The sequence below is a fragment of the Haliotis cracherodii genome, unplaced genomic scaffold (genome assembly GCF_022045235.1).
Source record: "Haliotis cracherodii isolate W230 unplaced genomic scaffold, xgHalCrac1.p SCAF_3, whole genome shotgun sequence".
In the NCBI taxonomy this organism is placed as follows: Eukaryota; Metazoa; Mollusca; class Gastropoda; order Lepetellida; family Haliotidae; genus Haliotis; species Haliotis cracherodii.
In genome coordinates this window covers 6,548,460-6,568,986 of record NW_027266286.1, presented here as the reverse complement: position 1 = coordinate 6,568,986, position 20,527 = coordinate 6,548,460, and the positions used below count along the sequence as shown (strand labels likewise).

Here is a 20,527-nt window from a genome sequence, read left to right as displayed (position 1 = left end):
GACAAGTTGACGCTTGCGTACTTGCTTGAAATGGCGGGTAAAGTGAAACTAAGGGTCGGACAGAGACTGGACATTCGATTTTGATATCGATCTGATTTTTGGTAATGGTCATATGAACATGTGAATGAACATGTAAAGGAAACTTTCCTATTGTTTGACATAACAACTTGATATATGTTGTTGAACTGCATGGGAGGATATTGTTGAGAAATGAAAACATCTAGAAGTTTATTTACGATTTACCAGACGAAACAAGAATCAAAATTGATTGCGGAGCATGCCGATCAGGCTGCAGTGCACATCTGTCGGCAGCTTCAATACTTTCGAATGAAATTTGAAGATATGATGCACGTCTGATTTGGCTACTTTCAAACTCTGAGATTTGACACTTAGCCTATGTATGTTTGGTTATTGTTTGGTGATATTTGATGGTTTTTTTAAAAAAAGCTTCCCAATGTGAACACTGACAAAACACAACTTTCAGAAGAATTCCATTGCAGTTATGGGAGCATTTGTGGAGCAACTATAGAATATGTTTGCCACAATTTTCATTCAATGATCCAAGCGGATAGAGTTGGGGGTTAGCTATGAAAACCCTACCACAACTATCCCTTAGATTGTAAATATGTGGTGTATTATATCCTTGCATACCCTATTTTGAAACAGTTAGACAACATTGCTGATATTTCAATGGATGAGTGAATCGAAACTTAAATTTGTGCACTAATTGGTAGGTGATGTCTTTTGCAATAGACATGATAGAATTCAGCTATGTTCCGATGTGAAAGAAATCCTTGATTAAACGCAGAATCTCCATTGCCTCGTCTGTAATCCTCCGCTGCTCTTGAATGATGTCAAATAGTTCTGAACACCTGATTGGTTTGATACTTTAGCGGGTGTCCATAATTAACAGCCGTTTTTTGGTGCACAGTTCTCATAATTCTTGCAGGTTGGCATTAAAACTCAAATGTAATTGAATGTTTGAAATTAGAGTGTGAATACTATTTTACAATTCCTTTTCATCATGGCACAGGCACCAAAATTCTGAATGATGACAGACTTTTCTGTGTACAAGTACTTTACATGAACCCTATGTTTACAGGCTGGACGTGTGCACTGTCAGGTCGGCAGCTTTGATGACATCACACCTTTCGTTATAACTTGATCAAAAACTACCAATATGGCAGGTTGACAACACTGTACTCAACAATGTTAAAAATGTATAATGTATACATAATTAACTTGAGATGTGCCTGATTTTTATCATGCTATTTGGTGGCAAACAGGTTCTATAATTGCATGACATTTGATTTTGTCTTCATTTAAAGATAAGCAGGTACAGGGATTATCTTGATGATGCATGTTGTAGGCACTGCGAGTGCAAGTGTCCAGTATGATACTGTTCAGGGACAGTATAAAAAAAACATCTATTGCAGGTTTTGGGATGTTTCTGTATGTTTGTATTATTCAGGTTTTTATCTTGACCCAGATTTAGCAAGAAATCTTTCCATCTGTCCATCAACCCCAGATAATTAAAGGGGAATCAGTCAAAATTGGGGCTGCACACTATGAAGTGAATACGATTTATATCACGAATATAGGGGAACGAATGCGAATATTAAATCGTATGACATGCATCAACCAAGTCAGTGAGCCTGATCACCCGATCCCGTTAGTCGCCTCTTACAACGGGCATAGTTGCCTTTTACAGCAAGAGTGGGTTGCTGAAGACCTATTTTAACCCGGATCTTCATGCATACTAGGGCGGTCGGGTAGCCTAGTGGTTAAAGCGTTGGCTCGTTACGCCGAAGACCGGGTTCGATTCCCGACATGGGTACAATGTGTGAAGCCCATTTGTGGTGTCCCCCGCTGTGATATTGCTGGAATATTGCTAAAAGCGGCGTAAAACCATACTCACTCACTCACTCATGCATACTATTTCATGTCAAACTGGAATGTAACTGATCAGTGGATATGATTTATCTTTTACAGATGGACTCCATCAACCTCACCATGTAAAACAAATTCATAGTCAATCATTCAAATCATCAGACAGAAGCAGACACGTCAGTCAACCTTCTTAAGCGATGGCAGATGATGTGGTCCAGGAAGATGACTTTGATTTGTACACGGATATGATATGTGAGGAGTCGAAACTAGCTCTTGAAGCTTGTAGATCACTTCCCACATCAGTTCCACTGCCAGTTTCTCCACTGGGTCCATCACCAGACTTGAAACATTTGTCACCAGATTTGAAACCTATGTCACCAGATTTGAAACCATCATCCCCAGATTTGAAACCCCCATCATCAGATTTGAAACCTCTGTCACAAGATTCAAAACCTCAGTTTCTGGTCCCAAGCAAACCTCCCCCTGAAGAGGAAAGTGTGGATTTGTACTCTGACATCATAGCTGACTACCCCCGAACTGAAAAGTCATCATCTTCGGAAAACAAGGTGCTTGCATCAAGCAGTGCTGGCTTGTCATCCCGTACAGCCGGTGATGGAGGTGCAGCAGCCAGGAGTGGGTCGTCAGATAAGCCTGGGGAGGAGGACAGCAGCCTGGACCTGTACACGGAGATCCTCAGTGATGAAGTACAGCAGCGACACGACTCACGGATACAGGTGATAGCAGGCATTTACTTATTGTGTCATTCATTGGAAATTTAGAATAAAAATATTTCGACTCAAAGGTATCATGATACATCCATTACTAAGGCTAAAAAATAAGTCTTGGTTGTCAGACATTAAGTCTGCTGCACGTTTTGTTTTAATTTCCATTTTCCCAAACAATAAAAAATCCTAAGTTACGCAGTTACTTCCCTTTACTGTGCATGTTATGTTCATGGCGGCAATAGGCGTTTGTATGCTTGTTTATGTAGGAAGGCCCTTTCCCCAGTTGATAGTACACAACTGTTTATTTGGTTACATACTGTGTTCGTCACTCCGAAGACCCGGGTTCGATTCCCGACATGGGTACAATGTGTGAAGCCCATTTCTGGTGACCCCTCATTGATATTGCTGGAATATTGCTAAAAGCTGCATAAATCCATACTCAATCACTCTTAGCGATTTTAAATTTTATGATAGTGTACATGTTTCGTGGCTCAGTGGAGTTTTTCTGTCCGTCCGCTTCTCAATGCGGACAAATTTTCGCAAAAACTATTCAAGTTAGAGGAATGGAATTTTGCACACAGATGTTACTGGTCACAACCTCAAATGAGTTTGAAAATTGGTGTCGCACATTCATATTTACAGAGTTATGGCCCTTGATCCATACTTTTCAACTAACTGCATACTGAGTGAAATGGGGACATGTTTTCTTAGCAACTACTGAAATCAAATGAATGAAATTTTGCATGCTTATAAAAGCAATACTTGTCAAGACAGTTCGAAAATTGGTCCCGTCCTGTGTTTACAGAGTTACGGCCTTCCCGAGTTATTTTTTCCCGAGAAAGGGCCTTTTGTGTGCATTAATTTTACATTTAAACTTTTTTTTCTGATGACAATTAACATGATTAAGATCTGACATAACTTTTGACTACGTGTCTCAAAAGTTTCCGAGTTTAACCAAGAGAGGATATTTCTCGTATACAATATCAACCAGAACTATTCTTATAAATCTCTCGATTGTATGTGATCGTAACTTGACTTAAAACCTATGTTTTGTAAGCTTTTTAAAATACACTGATTGGCTAAATACGACCAATGACATGATTGTAATACTGAAGCATGATTGTAATACTGCTCCATACATGGAAAAGACCTTGTTATTTCACTATATTATTGTGATAAGTTTTATAAGTGTCTGTAGACTAATGGCACAAGACACCATGCCTACCCGTAACCTTCATTAGTGCCCGGTCACCTATAAACCCTTTCCGTTCAGTTCCGTAACATCTTAGGCATGATTTGGTAAATTTGCACACTAAAATTTCACAGTGTGGACATAGCTCAGTCAATTAGCTATCAGGCTAACAATATATCCGAAGGTCACTTGTTCGCGTCCGACAGATTCTCATAAAAACTGGCTGCTTGTCTTTGAGACATGTGACCTACGACAGAGATCGTCCTCTCAAGAATTTGTGGTACTCTATTCTAAAGGTACCTCATTACCCAAGTCTATCTATTTCAAATCCTGGGCATATATAGTTTTGGGTGTCCAAGATTGCTGACATGTGGCACACTCCATGAGATTTCCAAGAATTATAATGATGCCATATCATTGAACATGCTCATCATGCTCATAAGACTCAAGCCTTAATTATGTGTGTCAATTCTCAGTTTGTATGTATATGGTATGCATTATATTGGTGTCAAGTAAAAACCATCATGAACTTCTCAGAAACCACTGGACCAATGAATCAATACGTTCCCATCAATATCACCCCAATCTGTTCAAGTGGTTCAAATCTGATTTCAATATGGCAGCCATATTTAAGAAAGCTGTTTATGGCCATTTTTCAATTATTTCGTGCAAAATGTAATGAAATTTGGTACATGTGTTAGTTCCTCCAAGGCGCTGCGATTAGCTGTGCAGAGTTACGTCTCTTGGGCACGCCCGAAATGATTGTGGGTTCGAATCCTGAATCGCCCCATTTATATTTCTAGGTTTGTCAGCACCATACCTGTGCTTGTGGGTTTCATCGAAGTGGTAAACGTCTGCATCACTTCGAGCTTTCCTCCCACATAAAGCTGATATGCCGTGATATAACTGGAATACTGTTAAAAGCAGCGTTAAACCAATCTCACTCACTCACACATGTGTAAGTTAGTAGTTGGGCTTAAGAAGATATATGTTCCTTTTGTGTAATATCTTAACGTGCTGAAGTTAAGACCTTTGCACTTCGACCATACTGAAAGCTGAAACATTCTTTTGGCCATGGCTATTGTATTTTCAAATTGTGATTTAGTTTGACCTTTGCATTTTGGTTCATTCTGACCAATACGTGACCATTGGTCCTTAACCGTGTTGACTGAAGTATGATTTCCTTCACCAGCTGGAACAAAAGTACTCCACCGCTGTAGCCAGGATTCAGGACCTGGAGGTCGAGCTGAACAAGTTGAAGGAATCAGAAGAGAAAGCACGAGCACAGAACATTGTCATCAAACAGAACATCACATCTCTCCTCCTAACCTCAAAGACGGAACTCAAACGAAAAGATAGAGAAATAACCAGACTCAAGTAAGACTTACAGGGATGTTTCTGTACGTTTACACTCCTCACGATATGTTTCTGTACGTTTACGCTCCTCACGATATGTTTCTGTACGTTTACGCTCGTCACGATATGTTTCTGTACGTTTACGCTCGTCACGAAATGTTTCTGTACGTTTACGCTCCTCAAGATATGTTTCTGTACGTTTACGCTCCTCACGATATGTTTGTGTATGTTTACGCTCGTCACGATATGTTTCTGTACGTTTACGCTTGTCACGATATGTTTCTGTACGTTTATGCTCCTCACGATATGTTTCTGTACGTTTACGCTCGTCACGATATGTTTGTGTACGTTTACGCTCGTCACGATATGTTTCTGTACGTTTACGCTTGTCACGATACGGCTGAAATATTGCCGATGTGACGTAAAGCATTAACTCACTCACTGTACATTTACGAGCCCAAGGGACTCTTCAGAATAGTTCTAGGTGTGTGGAGGGGATGGTGTTAAACGTGTTAAAGATCAAATATATTCTAGGGATTTTGGTGGTTAAACTTATGAGTGAGTTCTCACTAACAGACTGTCCTTTTTATATCCTGAACAAGGCCTGGCATTTTTATCCCACCTCACGAATTGCAAAGGGGATTTTAGAATAGGTGCTGTCCGTCCGTCACAATTGTTTCTGGAGCAGAACTCAAAAACCAGGAGAGATATCTTAACCAAACTTGGCACATAGATAGATCTATTGGTGAACTGGTGTCTATTGATGTTTTGGGATTTTTGAATTATTTTTTGTTTTAATTTCCATGGCAATGACGTTGACTTAGACTGAAAAGGGTGTTAGTGCTCATTTTCGGAGAAAATCTTGAAAAACGTACAATATTTCTTGCCTTGCACATAACATGCATAAACAGGCATGTCATATTGTCTTTTTAGAGAAAATGACTTCCTTGAAGCAGTGACCCAAAAATTCCATCTGGTTATCAATTGTGATGTCTTTTTTTTGCAGCCTGTTGTTAGCCAAGCGTGTTGGAGGAAACTTCCGAGGAAACCACACTGATGTCAGGAAGTACAACGAGTCATCGCCAAGTCAGCAGAAGGTGACCAGGATGAGTGATGAGTACACAGATGGGCAGACACCAAGAAGAGGGAGAAATAGTGAATTTGACAATCAGAAAAGAAAGAGAAACGAACAAGTCAATGATGGCATCCCAAAAAGAAGGAAAGTTGGAAACTCGAAACGACCTGTGACCCCTGAACCCAAAGATCGAAGAAAACCATGGTCACACAGTCAGAGTCCTGACAAACCTGACAGGAAGAAGCCGGTGTTAACACAGAAGGGGCGGAGGAATGATGGTAAATACTCCGACCAGAGACGGAGAGAGTGTGCAGAGGAAGGGGGTAATATCGGTAGATCGAGTACGAGCAGAGAGAGGGATCAGAGACGGAGAGATTGTGCAGAGGAAGGGGGTAATATCGGTAGATCAAGTACAAGCAGAGAGAGAGATCAGAGACGGAGAGATTGTGCAGAGGAAGGGGGTAATATCGATAGATCGAGTACGAGCAGAGAGAGAGATCAGAGACGGAGAGATTGTGCAGAGGAAGGGGGTAATATTGGTAGATCAAGTTCGAGCAGGGAGAGAGATCAGAGACGGAGAGATTTTGCAGAGGAAGGGGGTAATATTGGTAGATCAAGTTCGAGCAGAGAGAGGGATCAGAGACGGAGAGATTGTGCAGAGGAAGGGGGTAAAATCGATAGATCGAGTACGAGCAGGGAGAGAGATCATTGTGATGGCAGCACTTCAAGTAAATCTGGAGCTGGTCAGAAGAAGAAATATGATCGAAACAGTCATGAGAAAGATAAATATCATGAGATCGCTGACAGAGATCCAATGTCCGGCACAAGGAGATCTTCAAAAGACGGTCATGGAGGTGAACGAAGCAGGATGCGTAACAAATCAATTGATGATGACAAGGAGAAAAAACAAAAGTCCAGCAAACAGTTACAAAATAGTTCTGTAGACTTGCGGACTGTTTTAAAACGAAAGAGAGATGGAAATGGAAAGGAACAGAAATCTGTTGAATTAGCAAACAGAAGGCGACATCCTAGTAAAACTGAAAGTACATCAGAAAGTTCGAATCACACGAGGCATTCGTTGAAAACAAATGACAAAGAACCAAGACCTGGTGATAAGGATTCTACTAGTGCTAAGATATCCAGGAAAAGCAATGATAATAACTTAAAGGCTGATAAACCTGGCAATGCAAGTAAAAGTGATGAAAATCTGTTGAAAAATAATTCAGTTAAAGCTCAGACAAAGTACGTTGCGGAGGCAAGCATGAAGCTAAAACCCACTTCAGTTGAACCTCAAACTGATTCTGATGAGGCACAGGACAGATGGCCAGGAGAAAAGGGGAGGGATTCCCAGCCTTCAGCTTCAAGCTGTTCTGTGATGAAGGGCGACTCCTCCAATAGTCCCACAGATTCCAGGGGCTCGTCCAGCAGCAGTGCATCAAAAGAGAAGAAGAGGATCAGGCCGATAATGCTGAGTGGGAAGCCGGATGTGGCTGGCGACAGTCTCGACATTGACCACAAATCTTGTTTTGATTCAGTGATACAAAACATAGAGATGAGGGAGAACTCCAGCTTCGCCAATGCCAGAGTGGTTGTAATGGATGTTAAGGGTTGTCCTGTAGATGCTTCTGCGTCTACAGCAAGTTCCGAGAATCAGATCAGTTGTAAGGATGGTGCTACCCAAATCAGGGATGATGCTAAGGAGAAATTAGATGATGAATATGATAGAACATGTATTAAAAATAGTCATGACATGACTCCCTCGAAGGGTTCTGGCCAAGTCAGTTCTTCCAATGACTTGGACTCTAAGCTGGCTGAAACATCTCCACTTCAATCTGTGAGTAAGGACAAGGTGCAGATTGGAAGAGAAGAGAATGAACAGTTGCTTGTGTGTACTGGAGATCCCCTTCTGACAGAGACTTGTGTGTCCGTGGACAGGGAGACAATGGAGTCTGTGGTTGGTGACATGTCAGACCGAGATTGTTCTCTGGATTTGATGATGGAGGAGGAGAGGTGCTCCAGAACCATGCCATATATTCATGTCAGGAGGAACAAGTGTAGAAACGAGGTGGAGCAATTAACATGCTCAAACGGTAGTGAATTATCCAATAAAGGGGGTCAGGGTGAAGACAGTATGGACGTAAGTTCGGGAAAGAAGAAGAAATCTAAAAAGAAACACCAACCTAAGCATGCAGAGAAAGAGAATGTCCTATCTGATACAGAAGGTCGGTGTGCAGATGTTACAAAATCTGATTTATCAGGGAGAATATCACCAGTAACAACTGAGGTTTCTTCTCATACAGCTCCTGCTTCTGTGAGACATGAGATGAATCAAAGTGCAGAAATGGCTGTAACCTCCAGTGATACAAATGATGAAAAACTATCAGATAATACACATGAAAGAAACGACGCTAAAATCGATCATGTCAATAGAAGAGATCCTAGATTAAATTATGAATCTGGGAGTGAACATTCTGTTAAAATAAATTTTAAGCTTTGTCAAAATTCAGAAAGTGTAACAAATGAAAATAATTGTGTGAAGATTAGAAGTGAAACTATGTCCACAGACAAGCTCTCCTTCCATCAGTTTGAAGATGCTGGTGATAATGGTTCCCATGTAGATGGTCCATTACCTATTCATCTTGTGGATAGTCGTCTGAATGGCCATGAAAGACCACCCTACCATGTGGAACCATTTGATTTTACCTCATTTCCTAAATCATATGCCAGATCTGAGAGTGATGATGAGGAGAGGCGGAATGTCCGAAATGTTGAGTGTTGTGGTATATCTGAACAAAGAGGAGTCAAAAAGAGTTGTCCTGAAAACAGTTTGTGTGACCATGCGCAGAACGCTGCTCGTGACAATGATTCAGATGACATCATCATGAAGGAAGATGAGTGTGATGAAAATGCAGAAAAAAAAGCAAGACATCATTCAGGAAGCAATGATGTGGAAATGGAAGATACATCAACATTGTCACAGATGACAAAAGATCTATCAGGAAACGTCAGACAACCACTCTGTCGTCAGTCTTCTGTTCCAGCCCAAGGATGTAACGTTCAGAATGTCTCAATTGATCTTGTAACAAAAAGAGCAAGAAGTAATTCAGAATCTCAGTGTAGCTCAAGTCTGCCTGGTTCCAGACCGTGTTCAGTTCCAGTAGAGTGTTCTCAGTGCACCTTCCAGCCTGTTGACCTGTCTGTGAGGTCAACAGTGAGGTCACAGTTCACTGAGTCAAGTCACTTCCGTGGCTTCAGTATGTCAGAAGATGGGGCATTAGATTTGTCAAAGAAACAGATTCAGAGACCCTTTGAGCGTGTAAATTTTGAAAGTAAATCATTTGGACCTAAAATCAATCCAACCCTAACTAATCAAGATGAACCAAAATCAGACCAGATTTCCAGCACTACTCGTATGCCTGCATCTTCTCAAAGAACAATATCATATTCAGGTTATTTGGATAAAAAGTCATCGAGCTTGGTTGATCTGAGAACAACAAAATCAAATGTTGAAGCCACTGATGCATGTGACCTTGTGTTAGACCGACAAATCAAAGTAGAAAAAGATGTTGAAGTTGATTCCTCTCAACACCAAGTCCCACCTCAACTGAACCAAGATGCTGCAGCAGCGGTGGAGGTGAAGCCATCTTGTCAGGAACAGGAAGAACCTGCTTCATCTGATAAACCTGTCAATGTCTCGATACAAAGTATGGATAGAAGTGACACAAGCAAGGAATGTGACCTCACTTCCCCTGCAAGACGAGACAACCATGAAAACAAGTCTGATGAAAGTTCTACATTCGGTTCTGAAGGTGAGGAAGATGTCACACCTTCAACGAGTCAGGATCTTTCAGAACCGTCTTCTAAGACTGTATCTTTAACTCAGGTTTCGTCCTGTTCAGATAAACTCAAGACGATATGTTCAAGTGAAACCATGACAACCATATCAAGTGTCCCGAGTAGGACGACTACCTCATCCTACGATTCCTCAGCATCAGCTGATGATGATGGTGGTAGTGTGTCAAGCAGCGAGGACAAGGATAGCAGCGAAGATGACAAGGATAACAGCGAGGAGGACAATGATAGCAGCGAGGAAGAGAGTTCGGAGGACGTCTGTGTGACTGATAATGACGATGTATATCACTGTGAAAGTAGCCAGAGTGAGATCCTCATGAAAACTCTTTCATGTGAAAGTTTGCCGCTGAAAAACTTTGAAAAGTTGCGACATGATCTCCTCCTCTCTGATGACAGTAGTCTAAGTTATAATCACGAGTCCTCAGAAAATCTTCTGGCTACAGCCAGTAGATCCCATGTGAGTAATGATGATGAGGCCATGTTTAAATTACCAGATATGTCCACATCAGCATTTGCAAGGCTGGCTTCATCTAGTGAACCCTCAGATAAAACCAAATCACCAGAGACAATAACTAGGAGACCAGTGACGTCTCTGGATGAAGACACTGAAAGTAGTCTGCTGTCATTGCATGCAGAGCAGTTTGAGTTTGACTGTGACCAAAGTGCACATGGTGACCAGTTTAGAAGCCAGGGTGGCCAGGCTGCTGCTGAAACTTGTGTTGAAGAACGTGAAGATGGAAAGTCTGGTGAATGTTCTGAAGATGCTAAGTCTGATAGTGGTGAATGTTCTGAAGATGGAGAAATAACTAGTGATGAGGAAGGTCCAGCTTTAGAAGCACCTAATGATGAAGAACTGTCTGTTGATTTGAGGGAATTGTTAAAAGCAAAGCAGCTCCTTGAGCAGAAAATAAATGGGATTTGTGGGAGGGAGAGTAAGAAGCCTTTGTCATCTCGAATTTGTGATCGGGAAAATAGGCATAAAAATCAGAGACGTGACCGTAGGTTGGAACGAAAAGTTGATAGATCTAGGTCTTCAAGAAGTGTTGATAATCGTAGGGGATCCAAACCAAGTACCTCGGAACAGGAACGATTCAGCAGAGAAGTTCATGGGAGTGATCCAAGAATTGTCGGAAGGTCATCGTCAAGGCACCGAAGGGATGAAGAAGCACGTTATCACAGCAGCCCTTCAGCTCGTCAGATTCCTTCTGAGAGTAAGAGGGACAGTCACAGAAACACTTCACCCTTATCTTCAAGAAGCTCCCACAGAGATCACAGTAAAGAAAACCACAAAAGTCATGGCAGTGATCGTCAAGACAAATACCAGCGGCCTGACAGGATGGTGACTGACACTGGGAGGCAGAGGGCCCGAGGGCGAGATTTTACGGACTCTGTTAGAAGTAGGGGTGACCCAAGCCCGGTCAGTCGCCATTCCGGCAGGAGAAGCAATAGAGACAAGTCATGACCGATGCTGGGGATATTTTACAGAGGCAATATTGGTGTGTGTTTTGCAGCCTTTGCTGTTATTACAGAAATGAACACAATGAAGAGGTGGTAATCCATGTGAGGCTAATGTGCATAAAACTCTCTTAGCACTGAACATTGTGTTATTGTATGGGAGTGGACACTGTTTTCTTGGAGTGGGTGTATTGTGTTATATACATCTGGAAAAAGTTAAGCACCATCCTACCAGCAAGTCCTTATATGTATTGAATTTTTTTTAGAGATCTTGAATATTTTTTGGGGTTGTTTTTCATGAAATCAAAGAAGTGGAGGAGGCAATTAATTGAAATTGTGGTCAAATAGGTATTCCCATGGAACAGTTACTGAACATAGCATTTCTCTTTCTGTAGTTTAATGAGTAAGTCACACTGTAAACAAAAACATGTTTTATTATAAAATTGATACAGGATAAGATTTCAAAAATTGGTTATTTTATGTGGAGATATATAGCAAGCAGTTCTTAATTTTCTTCAGGAGTGAAATTTAAGTTGATATTTCCATACTCATGATAGCTAAACAAGTGCCCTCTAATACTGTGGTCCTATTTCTCCATAGATGGCAGGGTTCGGGACATGTTTGTCATGTGCAAATATCTAAGTGTTTTCTATTTAAGCTATGTTATTTTGTAACATGCAGTGTTTGAAATTAAGTGTGGTCCTAGGGTACTTGACGTTTTGTGTCTAAATCTAGGACCCTGTTTTAACATGAAGTGGACCGACCCCCTTGACGTTCATGCTTGGATCGTACACATGCTCATATATCAGATCAGCGCCATCATCACATTTATCATTTATTAATTTTATAACCATTAAGAGTAGTGTTGATGCAGTTGATGGCAAGGTGGTGCTGATGCTGGCTAAAGCATTAAAAGCCTGCTGACTGTCTCTATAGCAATATCAGCTAGAAAAACAGTTGTCATATTTGCATAGATGTGGGACACAATTCCCATTTTTTTTATGATTCTAATCGATGTCAGTGTTTTACCTGTGTGGATGAGGTATAATCATGAGGACACTTTAATAAAGCTGTATCATTTATTCACATATCAGTTCTATGTGAAACCATTTAGTAACATGCATCTTTCAGGAAAAAAATAATGGAATTCCTGTGTAATCAGAACAATAATTAATTTTATGTTATGGCATCTTTAACCATGTTAAATGTCTTCTTCAAATGTGCACTACAACAGCTAATATTACCTGTGCTGTAGGTGATCTATTAGGCCGAACAACAATATTTGTGCTTCAGTAAGAGTACATACAACTTGTGGGTCAGTAGGTGGGGATCTTTTTCATCTTTTATTTTTTTTATGATGTTCAGCACCATAGGCATGGCTCAGGTGGGCCAAGTCGTCTGAGGCGCAGCGATTTGCTGTGCAGAGTTCCGTCACTTGGGCATGCCAGAAACCTATGATTGTGGGTTTGAATCCCGGTTCGCCCTGATTATGTTTCTAGGTTTGTCAGCACCATACCCATGCTTGTGGGTTTCACCGAAGTGGTAAACGTCTGAGACCTGCATCAATTCAGGCTTTCTTCCCACACTAAGTTGACAAACTGATATAACTGAAATAATGTTAAAAGCGGCGTTGAACCCAACTCACTCACTAATACCATAGGCTTGTTGGGAACTGGTTATAGTTGCCATGTTCTTAGATTTGTCACAATGGCTTCAGTCAACGATACAATGGGGAGGTATGATTTTTTTTTAAATTTAAGTATGGGTGGCTTGACAGCTGTTTCCAGCTGTTGGTAGAGTTACCTGAGACAGGTATTTAAAAAGTAATATCAATTTCAAGCGGGATACTAGGCATCTGTGCATCCTATCAATTTCAGGAACAACAACACACTTTATTTTGACTGCAATATGCTATCAGTGTATCGGTGGGATAAAAACGAGCCAATTCTGAATTTGTCTTTTCCAGTTCCACATTTACAGTGGGCAGATCCGTAGAGCAAGTAGAAATAATAAATGTGGCCTAACATAAGTTGAACATGGTCTGTGTTAATTTGACCAATATTTGTGTTTCATCCAGATGATCTACAAAATCTTTCATTCATTTTGTATGTTGACAAATTGAACCCTGTCCTTTGGGTGAATTATGTTTTTAATCAGGTTTCTGACATTTTACGTTTACTAGGTGCTTTATACCTTATGTACTGAAACACATAACGTACAATTACAAGAAATCAACTTTTTCATGCTGGGCACTGAACTAATACAACCACAGTAATCTCCCTTAGCCATGCTAGGATTCTCTGATCATTGCTTTAAATCCCATATTTGACCTGATTATGACACATAATCGGCACTATACCTGTTCACCAATGTGGTAATGGTCTACGACCTGCAGAAGTATTTTTTGGTCATATAAAACTGACACAGGGTGATGTAACAGAAATAGAGTTTGTTGTTTTGCAAGGCATTCAGCAATATTCCATAAGTAATATTCAAGTCTGGACCTGACAGGCCAGTGATTGATACTGTGAGCAATAATCCACGCCTTGAGGGTACATCCATGAACCAAGTCACCAGACACAGGGTGATGTAACAGAAATAGAGTTTGTTGCTTTGCAAGGCATTCAGCAATATTCCATAAGTAATATTCAAGTCTGGACCTGACAATCCAGTGATTGATACTGTGAGCAATAATCCACGCCTTCAGGGTACATCCATGAACCAAGTCACCAGACTGACCACCCTTTCCATCAAGTCGCCCCTTGCAACCAGCATAGGTTGTTGGGGTCCAATTGTCAGCTGGAATCCTCATGGGGACCTGAGCTAGTTTTCAGAGCCTTGTTATTCAAACTCACCACTAATGATTGGGCAGGTTAAGAACATGTTTGCTTAAGTTTCTGTTCAACGTTTCTTTTCTGCAGATTCCCCTGGTACGTCTTGTTCATTTGGTATTATAAAGATTCACAAATGAGAATATCAATAATCAGTGTTGTCCAAGTATAGAATGCAGGAAGTAAATTTTGTGTAGTTGTCTTTAATGTTCTCCTGGGCCTACAGAAACGTCAATAAGTATATAATCTTTATTTTGGAATTGTCTCTATAATAATATGACCACAATTTTAGCGTGAAATCACTGGTAGATATTTGTTGAAGTATTTGTCCTTAGTTTGGCTGTTATTTTTATCAGTGTTGATGTTTGTTTCATCTCCCTGAGATGATTTGTGCATCATATTGATATTTCCATGAGAATAAATTATTTTTCTACCTCAAGTGTTCTTTACAAGTATTCTTTCTGTGAAGAAAAGGCTGATTTCGAGACTAAACAACGAGAGCAACGAGGATTAACGGCTTGTCTGTCCAGAAAGAATGAGATGTGTTCATCCACATTCTTTGGTGAGGGATTATCAGCATTCATTCAGGAGGGAGAAATTATCCGTAATTCCCAGTTTCAAGTAGGTTATGCTACCTCAGAGCAGGTTATAGATATATAGATATACAGATACATAGGTACAGTTATTACTGATTGAGATTTTATGAGTGAAAATGAAGAAAAGACCTATGAAATGTGAAAGCAGGCAATCTATTGTTCAGATGACATAATGTACTCAATTTGTGACATGAACAAGGGAGCACTGTGGCCATATGACCAATCGGGGGCACGGGTGGCCCAGTCGTCTGAGGCGCCGCGATTCGCAGTGTAGAGTTGCGTCCCTTGGGCATGCCAGAAACCTATGATTGTGGGTTCGAATCCCGAACAAAAACTTTTTTTTAAAAGGCTCCACTCCAGCCATATCAATGTGCCCTGTAAATAATAAACTCCCTACAACACAGCCCAGTGATTGATATTATAAGCAATAAGCACAGGTTGCTTGGATCTATTCTAACCTGGATTGAAGTTGAAGTTCGCAGAAATTTGTGTGCAACTGCCAGTATTACAATCTAGCTACAGTATTGCAGCTGATAGATCGTCTTTGAAGCTGGGTGAGTGAGTGAGAGGGGTGTGTGGTTTGTGTATGGATTTATGCTGATTCTCTCAACACCCTAGCAATATCCCTTTTAAGAACTCAAAGAACGGGGGGCGGTGGGGTAGCCTAGAGGTTAAAGCGTTCGATCGTCACGCCGAAGACCCGGGTTCGATTCCCGACATGGGTACAATGTGTGAAGCCCATTTCTGATGTCCCCCCGGGGGGCGGTCGGGTAGCCTAGTGGTTAAAGCGTTCGCTCGTCACGACGAAAACCCGGGTTCGATTCCCGACATGGGTACAATGTGTGAAGCCCATTTCTGGTGTCCCCCGCCGTGATATTGCTGGAATATTGCTAAAAGCGGCGTAAAACCATACTCACTCACACACTCAAAGAACGGCTCCATATTAGTTGGTGACAAATTGGCATCAGACTGCTGTATAGTCGGTACTGGCATATGTGACATCAAATCAACATTAATGACTTGTTGCCGGTTATACAATTCTCCTGATTTATAAAGTGAGATAGATGTATTGTTGCTACCGGCAGACTCAACCACATACTGAAGACTGGAGTATATAACAACATTCACTCATTCGTGATGTGATCCAGCTAGGTTGAACTGAGAACAGACAGCTCAGTTACAATCCCAGCGGCGGCTCATCCATGTTACCTGTAGGGGCATGGGTAACCAGCCAGTCACCCAAAGGCCAACAAATCGCCGTGCAGTGTACGGTCTGTCAGGTGTGCCAATGTCGTTTGAACGTTGTTTCGAATTGGACATGGGGCAGTCGGGTAGCCTAGTGGTTAAAGCGTTCGCTCGTCACGCCGAAGACCCGGCTTCGATTCCCGACATGGGTACAATGTGTGAAGCCCATTTCAGGTGTCCCCCCCGCCGTGATATTGCTGGAATATTGCTAAGCGTCGTAAAACCATACTCACTCACTCGAAGTGGAAATCATCTGATGCGGGACTCTCGTTTTGTCCCCATCAACCCCCTTCACGCGAGCTTCTGGACAGTGATACCTGGTTATGTGATGGGTGACAAACTACTTTGTCCCAGAAGAAAACTGAACAAAATACTTGCATTTACAGCATAAGAACTTATCCTCGTTAAGCCTTTTCTGATAATACAGTAAACTACGTTTATAACGAACACGCTTATAACGAACTGACGGATATAACGAACTTATTTTTAGTCCCGACCATTTGTTGTATATATGCTGTATGTATGCTTATAACGAACTATGGATATTATGAACTAAAATTAGTGGTCCCCTCGAGATATAACCGTCGTCTACTGTAGTTAAAACCCAGTAAAGATCCAGGTAATATTTTATTAGTCTTCAGCAGTCCTTGCTTGTAAGAGGCAACTAACGGAATCGGGTGGTCAGGCTCGCTGACTTGGTTGATGCATGTCATCATATCCCAAAGTCGAAGATCGATGAGATTGGCCGTCATTATGCATGACTAGTGCAGCGTTAAAAAAACATACAAACAAATATAAACGGTGTTTTTTTATTGATCACAATGCGGTTCGCAACAAATAATGCATCCCTTATACTTTAAAAGACTGCTGTGCACGTTTACCGCACGCAAATGTGAACGAGAATGGATATTGTTTTGTTCAAACATGAAATGTTTCGCTTAGCCCAAAATAATCTATAAGCCACCCTATGACCCACAGGTGTACGGGTATTTAGACGTACACATATTTGTTCTAAAGTTACAAAAGCCTTCAGCTCATAAATCAAATTTGAGTATTTCTGAATTGCTTACCAGTCATTAGATCGCAGCTGTGTGATTGTGTAAGGATCATAGACAGTGCTAAGACATCGAAGCTCACCCTTCTGTAATTGCTGTTGGTTCAACAGCTAAGCTGTGGCGTCTCGACGCATGAGTTACCGTAACTGCATTATATGTGCCTTATAACGGGGCTCCGGTGGCTTCATGGTCTAAGGGAGCGACCATTCGATAGTCTGGTTGGGTGCCTTGGATTTTGTAGCGAGACTCGATATTTGTCAGATTTTATTTTTTGAAATTAAATCTATGCTCCTGAATATTTTGTTAAAAACCTCTTTCAACAATGTATGTTTTTGTGGCAGACAATTGCCAACAGTTTGAAGCATAAATATTTTTTAAAGTCTTCTCGTTGACAAAATATATGTTTCGATAAAATCCCACTCTCAATGAAGGGTACGTGGCTTCTTGAGTCTATCAGATTTCAGATTTCTAAAACGATTCGGCTTCATTTCTTTACCACTCGAAATCTGAAATTTCGATTGAACACAAACAAAACCCCACTGAACACAAATATTCCATCCATGGTACTCCGTGTCCGGTGAAGATGACATTCTCCTCAGAAACGGCAGGGTACACATTGCAACCACAACGATGATATTATTTTCATTCGGAACTCCACGATTGTGTTTGTTTTCGAAATACAGAAATCAGATATGTTGCTTTCAATGCTGCTCTCACTCGTACCAAGCCTCGTTATTGATTGGCTGATTGGAAAATTAATCAGACACAACGTGTGGAGGTTGTCAGATCTTCACGCAGAGAGGCATCGTATGGGAGTAAAGGGTTTTATTTAATGGGATTGGAACCTGTCGAAGTTGATGCGTAATTTCAGTGATGTAGAGTGACCGGTTTGACCTGATCCCGCCGACATGCTCTGGTGACAACCTGCACGACAACGTCCACGATCAGCTCGAAAATCTCCCACAGGGTGAGGAGGGAGAAACCCAGCCAGAGGCCAGCCTGTCCGCCGACATCAGACAACAGACTCTTCCACTGGAATACAGACAGGAGGAGATATAATTATATCGACGTCAGACAACAGACTCTACTACTGGAATACAGACAGGGGGAGATATAATTATATCGACGTCAGACAAAAGACTCTTCCACTGGAATACAGACGGGGGAGATATAATTATATCGACGTCAGACAAAAGACTCTACTACTGGAATACAGACAGGGGGAGATATAATTATATCGACGTCGGACAACAGACTCTTCCACTGGAATACAGACAGGGGGAGATATAATTATATCGACGTCGGACAACAGACTCTTCCACTGGAATACAGACAGGGGGAGATATAATTATATCGACGTCAGACAACAGACTCTTCCACTGGAATACAGACAGGGGGAGATATAATTATATCGACGTCAGACAACAGACTCTTCCACTGGAATACAGACAGGGGGAGATATAATTATATCGACGTCAGACAACAGACTCTTCCACTGGAATACAGACAGGGGGAGATATAATTATATCGACGTCAGACAACAGACTCTTCCACTGGAATACAGACAGGGGGAGATATAATTATATCGACGTCAGACAACAGACTCTTCCACTGGAATACAGACAGGAGCAGATATAATTATATCGACGTCAGACAACAGACTCTTCCACTGGAATACAGACAGGAGCAGATATAATTATATCGACGTCAGACAACAGACTCTTCCACTGGAATACAGACAGGGGGAGATATAATTATATCGACGTCAGACAACAGACTCTTCCACTGGAATACAGACAGGAGGAGATATAATTATATCGACGTCGGACAACAGACTCTTCCACTGGAATATAGACAGGAGGAGATATAATTATATCGACGTCGGACAACAGACTCTTCCACTGGAATATAGACAGGAGGAGATATAATTATATCGACGTCAGACAACAGACTCTTACACTGGAATATAGACAGGGGGAGATATAATTATATCGACGTCAGACAACAGACTCTTCCACTGGAATACAGACAGGGGGAGATATAATTATATCGACATCAGACAACAGGCTCTTCCACTGGAATACAGACAGGAGGAGATGTAATTATATCGACGTCAGACAACAGACTCTTCCACTGACAGGAGATTTAATTATATCGACATCAGACAACAGGCTCTTCCACTGGAATATAGACAGGAGGAGATATAATTATATCGACTGACAGATTTAATTTTATTATACTTCAGTGTGAAAGAATTTTCTGAAACTGAGAAAAGTGATATTTTCACTGAAGTGAACATGACACTTGATATTTCACCGCAGTGAACATAACACTCTGACGGATCCATTGTCAGACACGAGTTACCTCCCCGCAAATTGTCTCCCTTTATCGTAAGTGTCTAGCCCGTACACAAACTGTTGACTTCCTATTTTCGTTAGTTGACATTGACAAGGCAAAATAATTACAGATGGTCATTTATGGAGTAAATATCGGTTATTCTCTTGAAATCGTTTCGTTATAAACTGTAAATTTCTCATTTAACTCGTCAATCGAGACTGTTCGTTTCGCCATTTGTGTTACTTGACCAACGTGTATTCTTCCGCTTCCAACGGCGATCTCGTAGATTTCAAGAATATTTTTTGTTGCAGTTGATTGTGTATATAATCATATCGAAATGTATGATAAAGAATTTTCGTGACCCTAAATATTTTTTTGTAACTTTTGGTTATGTTTTAATATTTTGTAAACACGGAACTACTTTTTAATTCGCAAATATAAGGGGTGGTGAAACGTCCCTGTGTGTAAGGTAGGGAGAATTTACGTTTCAAGCTTTTATATTTCTAATAAAATAATTTTATTTTCCGGTTGACAAGTTCACAAAAAGTATATAATACTTAGGATAGTCCATGATGTCACTCATGAAATGGCAAGTTTCTCCTATCGCGTGACAGGGGAGGGGGGTCGTGATATGTTTAAAATAATCTCCTTTTCCCCTGTCACGTGATGAGAGAAACATGATATTTCTCTCGACACATGAAATAATCTCTATATAGCATCATCAGAAAACAGACTCTACCACTGGAATACAGACAGTAAAACGTTTAATTATACCGCCTAAGCCTTATATATTAAGTGATTTCATTCCTGAACCGTCGCTGTTTCTTAAGAAAATGGAACGATGTTAGGTAGTACATATTTTTGTGCTTTTATTGGAGCCAAATACGTTCGGCCAGAGGGGCTGTTACGAATATAGCA

At 41.0% G+C, this 20,527-nt stretch overlaps 2 protein-coding genes across 2 annotated transcripts in view; one reads left to right on the top strand and one right to left on the bottom strand.

Annotated features, from left to right (window-relative positions):
- The first annotated feature begins 24 nt into the window (after positions 1 to 24).
- Positions 25 to 12,004, top strand: LOC139474767 (serine-rich adhesin for platelets-like). Its single transcript, XM_071257891.1, has 4 exons — positions 25 to 101; positions 1,993 to 2,624; positions 5,000 to 5,184; positions 6,170 to 12,004. The coding sequence occupies exons 2-4, from the start codon at positions 2,088 to 2,090 to the stop codon at positions 11,550 to 11,552; spliced, it is 6,105 nt and encodes a 2,034-aa protein (XP_071113992.1). The 5' UTR covers positions 25 to 101; positions 1,993 to 2,087; the 3' UTR covers positions 11,553 to 12,004.
- Positions 12,005 to 17,397: 5,393 nt separating this feature from the next.
- The window catches only part of LOC139475188 (epithelial sodium channel subunit gamma-like), a 29,545-nt gene continuing 26,415 nt past the window's right edge, over positions 17,398 to 20,527 (bottom strand). The window contains exon 11 of the mRNA XM_071258444.1: positions 17,398 to 18,304. Coding sequence (XP_071114545.1) covers positions 18,140 to 18,304 — 165 coding nt within the window. The 3' untranslated portion in view covers positions 17,398 to 18,139. The remainder of the gene's footprint in view (positions 18,305 to 20,527) is intronic.

Coding starts and splice junctions, on each gene's coding strand:
- LOC139474767 (XM_071257891.1), top strand. CDS start 2,088: ATGGCAGATGATGTGGTCCAGGAAGATGACTTTGATTTGTACACGGAT. Junction 2,625..4,999: donor GACACGACTCACGGATACAG/GTGATAGCAGGC, acceptor TTCCTTCACCAG/CTGGAACAAAAGTACTCCAC. Junction 5,185..6,169: donor AGAGAAATAACCAGACTCAA/GTAAGACTTACA, acceptor TTTTTTTTGCAG/CCTGTTGTTAGCCAAGCGTG.